This window comes from Aulonocara stuartgranti, assembly GCF_965226115.1.
Source record: "Aulonocara stuartgranti genome assembly, chromosome: 4".
NCBI classification, from domain to species: Eukaryota; Metazoa; Chordata; class Actinopteri; order Cichliformes; family Cichlidae; genus Aulonocara; species Aulonocara stuartgranti.
In genome coordinates, this window is record NC_138942.1 from 14,830,700 (window position 1) to 14,845,607 (window position 14,908).

The window sequence follows — 14,908 nt, forward strand, 5'->3', positions numbered from 1 at the left end:
TTAGAAAGACGCCCCATATCCACATTATCATGTTGTTGTTTGACTGCTTTTTGCAGCGTGGCGTTCTTTTCGTGCTGATGTCTTTTTACTGTCTCACATTTTCATTTTTTTCAGAAAAGTCGTCTTTCCTTGTTTCGGCCTTACATGCGTTAGGCACATAACCATGTTGGCTTGGAGTGATTGTGTAGATAACAGCTGAACACATTTTACAGTCTTTACTTCACCCCCTCTGCAATTAAAACAACAATCTTGTGACTTTACTGATTTTGGAAATTATTGCACTTAAATGAAAGGGGGACAAATGCCCACACAGCTTTGAGCCATCTAACGCGAGCTTGCCTGTGATTACCTGTTTTCCAGAAATTGTAATCTCTTCGCAAGAACTAATGACACTGTCTGTATGTCCTGATTTCTAATAAGCATTTCTATTGTGCTATATTCCTTTTTTGATGAGAGGGGACGCTTCAGATCCAGCTCAATTTCTACAACAGATGCTGGAACCATCTTAGCTGGATGCAGCTGCTGTTTATATGACCCAACACATTGGTATAAGTCAAATTTGTTAAGTTTGCAATTAAAACCGTTTTTGGCTATTTTCTCTTTTTCATAAAATGAAGCTGCCAGTAGGGCAGGGCAGTATGACCAAAAATATTTATCACGATATATATTTGAAAATTTGCGATAACGATATAACTGACGATATAATTGACGTGAGAGAAAAAATACTTTACAACTCCACAACTTTATTACTGCAAAAAAAACCATCAATGTATTTTCACTTAAACAAACAGCTGTTTTTTATGTGCATTAAAGCTAAATAAAAATTTAACAGTGAAAATGCTAATTCCTTGCTGACCGTTTAACCAAAAGGCATTTCCAGTGGAATTTGGCCGACATATCCTGAGCATAACCATGTATAATATCCACAAAACTTAAAAAGAGGTTACACACACACACACACACACACACACACACACACACAATATGGTAATAGAGTGGGGCAAAAAAGTATTTAGTCAGCCACCGATTGTGCAAGTTCCCCCACCTAAAATGATGACAGAGGTCAGTAATTTGCACCAGAGGTACACTTCAACTGTGAGAGACAGAATGTGAAAAAAAAATCCATGAATCCACATGGTAGGATTTGTAAAGAATTTATTTGTAAATTAGGGTGGAAAATAAGTATTTGGTCAATAACAAAAATACAACTCAATACTTTGTAACATAACCTTTGTTGGCAATAACAGAGGTCAAACGTTTACTATAGGTCTTTACTAGGGGTGCAACGATATTCGTATCGATATTGAACCGTTCGATACAGTGCTTTCGGATCGGTACGCATATGTATCGAACAATACAACATTTGTAATTTATTTTATCAACTTTCCTTCTGACGATGCTGTCTGTGTTGAGCGCTCAGTGAATCTGCGTTCGACTACTCCGCCTAGGCTGCACTGTCGAGCGCAGATCCACTGAGCGCTCAACACAGACAGCATAGTCAGGAGGAAGAGCGCAGGGCAAGCTAGCAAGACAGAAGTTAAGCTCTCCTTGCAACATGGACCTCCCCCACCCTCATTCAGATCTGGCGTTTGGAATTATTTTGGTTTTCATGTGACGTATGACCCTGAAGGTAAGCGAGTCGTGGACTAAAGTAAAACAGTATGTTGGATGTGCCATGGAATGCTTAATTACATTGGTGTGAACTAGTGTGTTAGCGCAGTTAGCTCGTTAACGTGTTGGCCGTCTAGCCCCATGCACGGGGCGATCGGCGGTAGCTCGTTAACGGAGATTTGCCGTGTTGTGGCGTTAAGGTCATTTCAACGAGATTAACCTGAAAGCACTAGTGGGAACACAACGAATATGACTGCACATTTACGCCGACATCATCCTAGTGCAAAGACAAAAACAACAAGCATGCTACTAACTTTAGCCGAGTCATTTAGACAGCTGTTAGCACGTGATTCTCCTTATGCTGCTGAGAATATAGCCCAGAAGAAGCGGATAGTATAGCTTTTATTTTGGAAAGAGACATTTCTCTGTAATAAACTCTCTTTTCCAAAGATGAGTGATTCCTCAATCAGATACAGGGCTTGCAAAATCGCTAGCCCGACGTCCCAGAGCTAGCGATCTTTCCAGTCGGGCTACAAAAATCTCTCTGCCCTGCCCGTCGGGCTATTGTAGGAAAAATATATGTCAATGCTTTTGCATTCTTTCAGAAATGTAGCTGGGTAATTATGTCATTGGCATCGGTGAGCCACTGTCAATATGTGACATATTGAAATCGCGTTTGAATTTGCGCTTGTTTTTTTGCTTTCACTTTGCAATGACAGCACTGATCTGTGAGTGATGATAATTTGTGCACCAATTCCTCTGACATCGTCTTATTAATCGTTAGCTTACTATGCAAACATGACAAGTGAAATCTCCCGCAGCTTAAACATGTGAGAGGTTGATCGCGCAGAGAATCGCTGAGCTTATGTGAGTCCGTGTGTAAAAGTAGCAGGATTTATATTTCAGCTCTGCTGAGCCAAATAAGACAGGTCGGGGTGAAGAAGTGACAGCCAAAGAAAAGCTTACCACAAAACGGAGAAGTTATGACAAATGAGACTATAAGGCAAAAAGAAAGTGCAGCTTTATGGTTTCATGGACAAAAGAATTTCTGTGGCTGCAATATGACGAGCTAAATAACCAGGGGTGCACATAAGTGGTCCGCAGGTGCGCATTCGCTGTCAAAATAAAAAACGCGCACAAGGGTTAGGGTTAAATTTAAAAACTGTACTTTTGAGTTAAAATATATATTTATAATTTTAATAAATGACAAATTAAAAAGGCATGAACATTTTTTTGTATCGAAAAAATATCGAACCGTGACACCAAAGTATCGAACCGAACCGAACCGTGAATTTTGTGTATCGTTGCACCCCTAGTTTTTACCAGGTTTGCACACACAGTAGCTGGTATTTTGGCCCATTCCTCCATGCAGATCTTCTCGAGAGCAGTGATGTTTTGGGGCTGTCGCCGAGCAACACGGACTTTCATCTCCCGCCTCAGATTTTCTATGGGGTTGAGGTCTGGAGACTGGCTAAGCCACTCCAGGACTTTCAAATGCTTCTTACGGAGCCACTCCTTTGTTGCCCGGGCGGTGTGTTTTGGATCATTGTCATGTTGGAAGACCCAGCCTCGTTTCATCTTCAAAGTTCTCACTGATGGAAGGAGGTTTTGGCTCAAAATCTCACGATACATGGCCCCATTCATTCTGTCCTTAACACGGATCAGTCGTCCTGTCCCCTTGGCAGAAAAACAGCCCCATAGCATGATGTTTCCACCCCCATGCTTCACAGTAGGTATAGTGTTCTTGGGATGCAACTCAGTATTCTTCTTCCTCCAAACACGACGAGTTGAGTTTATACCAAAAAGTTCTACTTTGGTTTCATCTGACCACATGACATTCTCCCAATCCTCTGCTGTATCATCCATGTGCTCTCTGGCAAACTTCAGACGGGCCTGGACATGCACTGGCTTCAGCAGCGGAACATGTCTGGCACTGCGGGATTTGATTCCCTGCTGTTGTAGTGTGTTACTGATGGTGACCTTTGTTACTTTGGTCCCAGCTCTCTGCAGGTCATTCACCAGGTCCCCCCGTGTGGTTCTGGGATCTTTGCTCACCGTTCTCATGATCATTTTGACCCCACGGGATGAGATCTTGCGTGGAGCCCCAGATCGAGGGAGATTATCAGTGGTCTTGTATGTCTTCCATTTTCTGATGATTGCTCCCACAGTTGATTTTTTTCACACCAAGCTGCTTGCCTATTGTAGATTCACTCTTCCCAGTCTGGTGCAGGTCTACAATACTTTTCCTGGTGTCCTTCGAAAGCTCTTTGGTCTTGGCCATGGCGGAGTTTGGAGTCTGACTGTTTGAGGCTGTGGACAGGTGTCTTTTATACAGATGATGGGTTCAAAACAGGTGCCATTCATACAGGTAACGAGTGGGGGACAGAAAAGCTTCTTACAGAAGACGTTACAGGTCTGTGAGAGCCAGAGATTTTCCTTGTTTGAGGTGACCAAATACTTATTTTCCACCCTAATTTACGAATAAATTCTTTACAAATCCTACCATGTGGATTCATGGATTTTTTTTTTCACATTCTGTCTCTCACAGTTGAAGTGTACCTCTGGTGCAAATTACTGACCTCTGTCATCATTTTAAGTGGGGGAACTTGCACAATCGGTGGCTGACTAAATACTTTTTTGCCCCACTGTATTATGTTGAAGCACGGCACGTATTACTCCGCGAGGCTCCTAACTACGGTAGCCATAATTCAATTGTCACAGCCAGTTATTATGAATACAGAATTTGTGAAAAGACGAAATGATTAAAAAAAATAATTCCCCTGCTGTCATGCAAAAACACCCCTTTTGCTTTACAGTGGGATGAAAATGGAGCCTTTGGGGAACAAGATCTTTCTAGAGGAAGTAAAGTTCACAAGTTTATAGTAGGGAAACCTGTTAAAGGATAATTAACAGTTGATTTTGTCTCCATTTCACTCATGGTCTCTTCATTGGTTTGTTTTCGGCAGCATGAAATACTTTGCTTTTAGCGTTGGCTCTCTGTTACACAACCTGTGGCTGCAGTACATGTTTTAAGAGGCATACAAGTCCATCCATCCATCCATTTTCTTAACCGCCTATCCCACCTGTCTGCAGCCAAATTATATTCATTTAATTAGGATGTTTTTCAAACACTTGCCATACGTAAAGCCTTTCTAATGGTTATAGGGGAGCTTGTGTCCTTGTGCTTTCATCTGGTTTGCAGTGCAAATTAATTACTTAATTACACTTAATTACTTTGATTTTCTCCATACACGTTTATCCAGGTTTCTTATAAATCTAATGTTGCTTTAGTACTGCTGTAATTGCTCAGATTTTTTTTTTCTTCCTTTGTTGTTAGGAGAAACTGAAGCACTTTACAACTGTCTGCTACCAGATGAAGAGAAATTAAAGATTTTAATGTGACTGCTGAAAACCTTTTGGGTGAATTATAGCCGATCGTAGTCTGTCGTCTCCAGAGAGAATAGTGTGGGATGATGGGATTCTCTGAATAGTGGTTACTACCATTTCCCACTACTTGGCATGTAGTAGTAGTAGTCTGCTTCAGACCGTACTTTTTATTTTTTGGATATGGTCATCATATTGAAGGTCTTAAGCGAGGCCTGGGTGCTTGCTCTTTGCCTACACCTAGTTCACATAGTTTTCTTGGTCCACCAAGTCTTATTCCTCTAACCTTAAGCTTACCTCCGGTATTTTATTTAATGTTTGTGACTAGAATATTTAAGCTTTTTGTAGTATCTGCCACATATCATTGAGGAACAGGTTTGATTATACTCCAGTCGTAATTACCTAGTGGCCCTAGACATTGAGCCAGGCGTGCGTGCGGGTGTGGTTGTGGTGCTAGTAAAATGTTTATTGGCTGGCGTTCACAGCCACGCTCACGCCCCTACGTTAAGGACCTTGGCATAAATGCGATTTGGACTATAACCTTCATTAATGTTATCTGTGTGTTGAGTATTCATGTTTACTCATTCTTTGCACCACGAGTGCTCTGAGTTTCAGAGCAAAAGGTCCCCTCTGTATGATTTTTTATTTTTTATTTTTTGTACTCAGTGTTACTGTAAGGTCACAGCTGGGGCTGTGTTACTTTATTATTTTACTTTTAAGTTTGCTGTGTGTGAATGTAAACATTGCAGACATGCAAGAGTTCATCTGCAGTTTAATTATTTTCTCTGTTCAGCCTGATTGTTTCTAAACTGAAGGTTAGTCGGTGTGAAATTTCAGAAATGCCCGCTAATTGTCTAAAGTACTCACTCACCTATACAAATCATGGAATTCAGGTGTTCCAATCACTTCCATGGCCACAGTTTTAAAGTCAAGCACCTCGACATGTAGACTACATCTACAAACATATGTGGAAGAATGGATTTCTCAGTGAATTCCAGTGTGGTACCATGATGGGATACCACCTGTGCAACAGTTCAGTGATGAAGTTTTCTCACTACTAGATATTCCACAGTCAGCTGTTAGTGGTATTATAACAAAGTGGAAGCGATTGGGAATGACGGCAACTCAGCCACAAAGTGGTAGTCACATAAAATCAGAGAGCGGGGTTACTGGATGCTGAGGTGCATAGTGTGCACAGGTTGCCAGATTTCTGCAGAGTCAGTTTCTACAGACCTCCAAACTTCATATTTGGAAGAATGGCCATCCAAACCTTACATCACCAGTACAATGCTGAGCGGCAGATGCTGTGAGTAAAGCATGCTGCAGATGATCCGACTATGTAATAATGGAAATGGGGCTTTAGTTCCAGTAAAAGGAACTCTTATCGCCTCAAAGACATTTTTGACAATTTTATGCTCCCACCTTTGTGGGAACATTTTGGGGATGACCCATTTCTGTTCCAGCATGACTCCTCAGCAGCACATGATGCAAGGTCCAAAAAGACTTGATTGAACATGTTTGGTGTGGAAGAACTTTACTGGCCTGTACTGATTCCTCATGGATCACCTTTGGGATGAATTAGAGCAGAGACTAGGAGCTAGGCCTTCTCATCCAACATGAACATCTGTTCAAATGCACCTCTGGAGATTGGTCTAAAATTCCTAAAAAACACACGCATAAGTTGAAGTTGTGAAAACCCCCTCAAAGGACTCTACATATGCTTAAAAAGGAAAAATGATTAGGTTATTGTTTTGTATTTTTATGGCTCCATAGTCTAGTGATTTTCACGTGCTTCTAACAAGCAAAAGATCCCCTGATCACTCCCAGGAGGGAGACATCAATCTCTTGAGGGTTGTGTCACAAAAGGCATTCGGTGGAAAAATCTGCCAAATGAAAATATGTTGAGCCACCCACTCTGGTAGCCCCTTCTGATTAAGAGAGCAGCTAAAAGTACCTTTTATTGTTCAGTAACTTCCATGAAGACATTGATTCACTCTAAACCACTATGTACTTTCCCCCCATTGTTTTCTGAATGAATGAATATATAAATAAATAAACGAAACATTGCTGATTTCCTTTTTTTTTTGTTTTTTTTTTGCCTGTCCCGTTTGGCTCTTTTGCCATCAGAATTGTTGTCTAAAGGCAAAGAAAGATGCCCAATGGATTTACTTTACCAAATTGACCATCCCAGCCTTGCCGTAATGGTCCATTTGATTCACCTTTTATTGTTTATTTTATTTTCACTTACTGAATACGGGACAGACTTGACTGGGGGAAAGAAATTGCTGATTTCCAATAAAACCTTGGACGATAATGGACGATATTTCTAATGTAAAAGAACAGAGCTTCTATACAGCAGGGCTTGCAAAATTTCAAAATCACTGGTAGCCCTTCGGGCAGGCACTCTTCGGTTTTTGGTAGCCCAAAATAAATTTAAGTAGCCCGAATAAAAAAAGAGATAATTTTTATTGTATAATATTGTAAAGGAAACAAAACATCAATCAAAAAAAATTTGTTAAAACACAAATTACAACAACTGTATAAAAATGGCAATCATCAACTCAAATATCTGGTTTTAAAAGTTTCTGTGAACTTGTAAGAACTGTGTGGAACAGGGGTGGGCAATCCCAGGCCTCGAGGGCCGGTGTCCTACAGGTTTTAGATCTCACCTTGGGTCAACACACCTGAATCACATGATTAGTTCATTACCAGGCCTCTGGAGAACTTCAGGACATGTTGAGGAGCTAATTTAGCCATTTAAATCAGCTGTGTTGGTTCAAGGACACATCTAAAACCTGCAGGGACACCGGCCCTCGAGGCCTGGAGTTGCCCACCCCTGGTGTAGAACTTGAATCAGTCTGTGTCAGATTCTGAATCTGAAACTTCCACTGAAGTCACGGATGAGAAAATGCCACTCGACGTTGAGGGCATAGCATCTCCTTCATCGGCTTTCTCTTCCTGTGCATTGCCCTCCATTTCACTGCTCTTTGTTCTTGTCGGGGTTTTATGATCCAGGTGTCTTGAACCTTTCAAGAAAACATCCAGAAATGAATAGACTTGTCAGGGCAAAAAGATTCAACTGTTTCCCCATTAATGGAGAGTTGCATGCAGTCATTTAGTGTTTCAGGGTGTAGAGAGGTACGATGTGTTGTCTTCACTCAGTTCATGCAAGAATATCCTCTCTCACAGATGGCTGTTGATGGAATAAGTGTCAGCATTAATTTCACCACCGCTCTTTATACACAGTTTGTGCGATTGCAAAATGAAAGTGAAAGCAAAAAACAAGCGAAAATTCAAACGTGATTTCAATACATCACATATTGAAAGAGGATCATTGATGCTAATGACATAATTACCCAGCTAAATTTGCAAAAGAATGCAAAAGCACTGACACATTTTTCCTTCCTATGATAGCCCGACGGGCAGGGCTGAGATAGATTTTAGTAGCCCGACTGGAAAAAACGCTAGCCCCGGAACGTCGGGCTAGCGGTTTTGCGTGCCCTGTACAGTCAGCTAATAACTAACTGGTAGCTTATTGACTAATTCTTGTTTTCCTTTCTCTCTTCTTTAGATCTTGTCTCACTGTTTGACCTGGAAAATGACCTTCCTGATGAGCTCATACCCAATGGAGACTTGGTAATGGGAATGTCCTCTAATGGTGGCCCAGGTGCTGGTCCTGGTCTTAACTCAGTGGTTCCTGATGCTGCTGCGAAGCACAAGCAGCTGTCTGAGCTCTTGCGACCGGGAAGCTCAAACAATTTAGGAGGTGGCCTGCCACAAGGAAGCATGGTGGGAAACCAGCTAGGTGGTGTGCATGGTAAAAATACACTAGGGCAGGGATCCCCCAATCACCAGTCTCCCCAGGGCCAGAAGGGAGGTCCAGGACAAGGCAATGGAAGTGCAGGCATGGGCTTCAGCCAGCCTATGGGCCAGGTTCATGGTGGCATGAGCCAGACAGGACAAGTGATTAATGGGGCTATGGGACCAGCAGGGCGAGGGAGACCTGGTCTTGGCATGCAGTACCAGGGCCAGCCCATGCAGGGGACACAAGTGGGTGCTGGAGCTGGAAGCAGTGTGGTGGGAGATGCACTCACACAAGGAGGGCCACAGATGGGTGCGCACAACACGATGAGTGCACAGCAAGCAGGAAACATGAATAAGGTAAGGTTTGAAACTCTGCTCAGCTAACTTGAATACCATATTTTTCAGATCATAAGGCCCGTTAAGCGAAACAAAACAACCAGATAAGTCAAGCTTTACTCAGCTCATTTTTCTTGCTTCCTCCACTTCCGTACCATTGATTCATTAATGTTGAATTCTCTCGCAGCTGCTCTGTTCACATGTTTTTGCAGTATATTAATGACTAACCTCGTGTTGTGAATGGATTATTTTAGCTGTTCTCCTGACTGAAGTTTGGTCCATTTACAGCATCCTGCCATGCGATTGCATTTGTCGCTAACCCTCACATTAACTTTTGAGTGGAAAAAAGTTATCATTCATCCTCCAGCTTCACTATCGATATAACGATATGTATCAGATGACGATATAAAAACGTCTATCGTTTCATTTTACGCTATTGTTTCGTGGTGTCGCAAAATAAACTGTTTATGGCAATATTTGCCACTACAATGACCAATTGTAGTGGCAAATATTAATTTCCTAAAGTTCTCTCTTTCTCTTATATTTAATATAACCACACTACGGACGGACAAGTGCCTGTTTTTATGCGTTGTCGTTAGCAACAACGACAGTAAAACATCGCGTGTCCGCTTGTTTATTTTCCACATAAACCTTTCACAATAAAGCTCAAGATCCTGTTGAGACTTTTCAAAATAAACTGAACCATGTGAAAGATTATGCAGTGTTTACGGATGAGAAGCAAAAAAAGAGCCGTCAGAACAGGCTTTTCCCCGCAGCACCCTGTGTAATAAATACTCACAAAGAAAACGGCGGACGTTACAACGTATGTCTAAAAATGTATAGCTTCATGCATCGGTTAAAACACTCGAATCCAGGTACATGACGTGCAGCTGGAAACACTTCACGCAAGTCGAGCTGCCCGAGATTCACTTGAATTTACAGAAAATGATAAATTTTTGTGATTTATATCGTTATCAGTAGGGCTGCTCAATTAATCGAATTTTAATCACGATTACGATCTGGGCTTTCAACGATCATTAAAAATGACTGAGCCGATTATTAGCCCCTCCCTCATTTATCCGCGACACCTTAAAGGCCGGTCCGTGAAAATATTGTCGGGCATAAACCGGTCCGTGGCGCAAAAAAGGTTGGAGACCGCTGATTAAGAGGACCCGAGGGAAGCTCGGAAAGCTAAGCAGAAGTTATTTGGAGAGGAGAGTGACTGCCGTTGGCTGAAAAGAGAGGTTAAAAAAACTTCAGTGGTGTTGCACACTATTTTATATTATTTTTTAAAGTCATTGTTAACCCTTTAAAGCCGGTCAGAGCAGCACGCTCCGTTTTGTGTAACTATTTTTTAAATCCCTGTAGAACCTGAACCGTGTAAGCTAGCACAATAATTTGTTTTGCATATGAAACCGGAGGAGTTGTACTTACATCTTATGCCATCAGCTTGTCCTTGGTCACAGTTTCCTTCCACATATAGCTTTGCAAAAATTGCATAAAAAGCGCTTGCAGGAACAAAAACATAATATTCCAGAAACACGCTTTGCCGATCCGATCAGCTGTTCGTAACACTTCCCACAGTGAAACAGACATCAGCGCGAACTGTCGCATGTCCGCCTTTTCCTGGCCGAAACCGGAAGTGACGTCATTTTCGCGGAAATTGTAGTTTTTTACTTGTAGGCCTTAAAAGCCTATACTGGTCATGTTTGACTTTTCTGAATAGTTGCTGGGATGCTTAGAACTCGAATTGCACTGCTGGAAATAGTTTATTTTGATGCACATGCTGTTTTCTTTGCAAATTTGCATCATAAGATTGTTTTTTTGTTTTTCCTGCAGTATATAAAAATTGGTGTATCTCCAAAATAAAACTATGAAGACACTCAAAATAAGTTTCCTGTTATTGTAAACTATTTTTTGCAACTTTTTTGTATTTAAAGCTTTGAGGGATAAGCCTCTTAAATTTCTCCAAGTAGAAATATATGTAAAAAATACAAAAAACGATTTTCAATTTATTTGTAGTTTATTGCACCTTTTTTGCAATTAATGTAGTTACTATGGACTTAATGCATACATATTATTAAAATATGGGCTATAACAGTTGTATAGCAACTTGAAATGCTCCCACAAATGGCACTACAGCATGTAAAAATATAATATAAGCTCTGGCGGACTTGGTTCTATAGTAGGTCTTAAAGGGTTAAATAAATATCGTCAAATAATCGAGATCTCAATTTCAGTGAAAATAATTGTGATTATCATTTTTGCCATAATCGAGCAGCCCTAGTTATCAGGACGATAGACGTCCTATTTCAGGATATGAGATTTTGGTCATATCGCACAGCCCTAACTGTGTTTATGTTATGCTAACATAGCTGTGTTGCTAGCGATCATGCAGCACATCATTATATACCAGCTAGTCCAAGTCCAACCCTACAAACGTAACTGCTGTTTAGTTTTCTGTCTTCATTTATGCTGGAAGTGACAGCAGAGCTGTACGTTTTAATTTTTTCAGAAATCTCTGTCAGAACATGCTAAATCATGTTTGGGTAGAAACTAGCGAGCTAACTTCCTGCTAACTTCTAACTCGGTTAAATTTAGCAAATTCTGTTTTCATGGATGCCTGAATGTTAAACTTTATTGTTCCACCTGGTAAAGCAGCAACGCTGATCATTTTATTAAAGATCAAAGAATTTAGACCGTTTTTATCTCTCAATGATGTTGCAGTGTTCGTTTGACTTTGGGACCTGAAGCAGAGTTTACACCCACACTGTTGATTTTTGAGAAAATTAAAGGATTTTAAGTGCGCCTTATAGTGCAAAAAATACAAGTACATACATTCTGAATAGGAATTCGTTGACACAACCAGGGCAAATGTGACGAGACCTGAAAATTGTGTCATCGTACTTCTACAAAGCGAGTCAAAGTTTGTGAATGAAAAATAATTTCCATGATGTGCTGCTGGTGCAGTTGGTTGTGATAATCTTTACTTTCACAGACTTTGAAGTGCTCATTGTGAGAACATGTCTTTCCTTTTGTCTGAGAGCTTTGCGGTTTGACAGGAAACCAGGGTTAAACCAGCAGGCTAGTTCTCACTAAGATTATTTGAACAGACATTGCCACATGAAAAAAAGCCCCTCCTTTCCTCATATAGACACATACGCAGTAATATAGGACTGTTTGTGTTATTTCATTGTTTAACAACGTGCATTGCTTTGAATCTCCCTTATATATTATGTCATTTGTACGAAACTGAAACTGTCACCTTTTGATCGTACTGAGACACCATGATTATGTTTGAGGTGAGGAAATGGGGTAAGAAGAATAGGTCGATTTGAACCAGCTTGTGAGCAGTATGACATGCGATCAAGAAGTTTTGTGATTCGATTTGTAAAAAGGAAAACGTACTGTACCTTATTTCAATATGGCTGCTGTCCTCGCCATAGTTGTCTACTTGTGGACCGAATGTAGTCTGATCAAATTGTTGTGATTTTTGTGAGGAAAAAGGTTAATTTAAAGTAAGATTTTTTTTTTTTTAATTATTTTTGTTTCTTTTGTTTGGGCAGATATAGCTAACACAATTTTTAAATATGGAGCAATTTTTATCTTTTTGACCAAACAATTCATGTGAGCTGCAAGTAACATAGCATGATTATTTGAATTTTTTTTGAAAGAATTAAATTGAATTGCCATCATACAGTAAAGTGGCAATAGACAAAAAAACCTCCACTTTAAAATAATCAGTTAATTTTAGTACAGCATTTTTACATCTGTCATAAACGTTTATTAATCAGACTGTAAATACTTAAAGAAGATGAGAAAATTAGATCCACTGAGAATGAGGGGAAAGAGTCGGTGCTTCGTAAGGCCGCTTTTATGCTCAACACACTCAGCACTGCTGTTTCGGAGTCACTTTAAGTAGCCATGCACCGCTGCCGCTATTGCTAGGTTGACAATATGTCAAGTGTAGAAGCTAAGAGATTAACAGGTTACACATAAGGAGATTTTGACTTCTCAAATCAATGTTTCCGGTTTTGACCTCTTCTCTTCCTAAATCAGCGGTGATGTGGCAGTATTTGTCTCCAGGTGTGTGCGAAGCCACCACTTTTATTATGGTGTCTTTCCTCAACTTTGCTCGACTTGCAAACAAAACTTGTTAGCGCTGAAATGGAAGAAGTTGAAATGTGAAACAAAGCGTTTCTGGACCCTTTAAAAAAACGTTTTCTGCAGAAGTTCTCATGTTTTCCAATTGTTGCTGCAATCTCCCACTAAGCCATCTGGAAATCTTTGTACTCCTATCGTTGAAATTCATGTAGAGACCAAACGGCTCACGCTCTCGTGTCTCCAGCCCAGCTGTGCTGCGCGGGCCAGCTTACAAGCTAAAACAACACCAAAGCGCACTGCACGGAACAACAGAAGCTGTCACGTCATTTTTGGCGCGTGCCAGCGTTTGCAGGCAATAACTGCCTGTAATACGTACAGATCATCAAGTGGGGGAATCCATGTGGGAGGCAGAATGTGTGAATGAGAGAGCGGCAGCAGGAAAGCATCTGTGTCTCTCTGTGTGGAGAAGGGGGAGGGGCAGGCAGCAGTGCAGTGCTCTGCTCAGCTGTTGTGCAAGCTTTGTGTTGTCACCTCCCTTTTTTTTTTCCTGGGCAAGCCCTGCCCAGCAGCGAAAGCAAAGCAGACTGCTGCTTTGGCCACCACAGAACAGCGTCAAGCAGAAGCAGCAGAACGGTTCAAGTTGAGGGTATCAAAGGGAACAAAAAGCTAATGTCGGCTGTGGTAATAAATGGTGGTCGGAGCTCTTGATAAGGAAGTATCTGTATGTGTGGCCTTAATGTTGTGTGATCAAGTCTGTAAATTTTGCTCCTGGTGAAGCCTGCCAAGACGCGGGAGATGATTGAAACTGAAATTTCATCAAAAAAAAAAAAAAAAGGAAATATGTAATTTTAAGAAATTGAAATAAGCTTCTGGAACACTCTTTTAAGAAGATGTCACACTTGCTGGCTAATAAACGAGTGTTATGTACCTTGAGCTAATTTTCCAATACGCACACAACTTTGGTAACATAGATACTGAAGAGTATTTGTAACCACATGCTTTTGTTCTTGCAGGTGGCACATTAAATTGTCATTTTAATTAGTTCTACTTTCACTTGTTTTCTACAAAACACGTTCTCTGGGCGGCAGTGTTAATCGAAGCTGCAGATTCATTAGTTGTAATTAGATTACTATAACTTATGGACACGTCAGGATTTTCCAAGTCTGCTGCCAACACGTCTCACCAAAAGTTTCCTTCGTTGGCTGGGAAAGCAGGACGGTCTTTCGGTCTCTTCATCCATCTTCATTTTGTTTGGGATCATTTTCTGTGGACGATGGCGCAAATAAATATGGCCAACCGTTTAAAATCAAATGACTGATTGTCCACATAGTGGTATGTGGAGTAATCACTGGTGGGGGGAAGGGGTTTAACCAAGAGGAAATGCTGAACTGTGTGTGTCAGTGATTAGTTCGGCTCGCGAGTTTTCATGCAAGGCAGCTAATTTCTGTTTACCTTCAGTCAGACGGAGGACAAATGATTCGTATAAAAATCTGCTGGTTTGAAAAACTGCATGGAGCCCATGCTAGCTCCTTCACACAACAGCATTTACAGCTTTTTTTGTGTCATTCCCTGTTTCCCTGTGTCTCCCCACAGTGGAAGTGAAACATGTGGAGTAGAGTCATAAAGCCAAACACATGGTTGAATTAAACTGGAATTATCCTTTAATGTG

At 40.9% G+C, this 14,908-nt stretch overlaps 2 protein-coding genes across 3 annotated transcripts in view; one reads left to right on the top strand and one right to left on the bottom strand.

Annotated features, from left to right (window-relative positions):
• Nucleotides 1-9,382, bottom strand: part of tedc2 (tubulin epsilon and delta complex 2) — a 278,694-nt gene extending 269,312 nt beyond the window's left edge. The window contains exon 1 of the mRNA XM_082529354.1: nucleotides 9,364-9,382. The gene's annotated coding sequence lies outside the window, so the exon portion shown is untranslated. The remainder of the gene's footprint in view (nucleotides 1-9,363) is intronic.
• crebbpb (CREB binding lysine acetyltransferase b) overlaps nucleotides 1-14,908 on the top strand; it is a 46,019-nt gene that overhangs the window by 8,198 nt on the left and 22,913 nt on the right. For both annotated transcript variants that reach the window (XM_082529344.1, XM_082529345.1), the window contains exon 2: nucleotides 8,567-9,156. In XM_082529344.1, coding sequence (XP_082385470.1) covers nucleotides 8,567-9,156 — 590 coding nt within the window. The remainder of the gene's footprint in view (nucleotides 1-8,566; nucleotides 9,157-14,908) is intronic.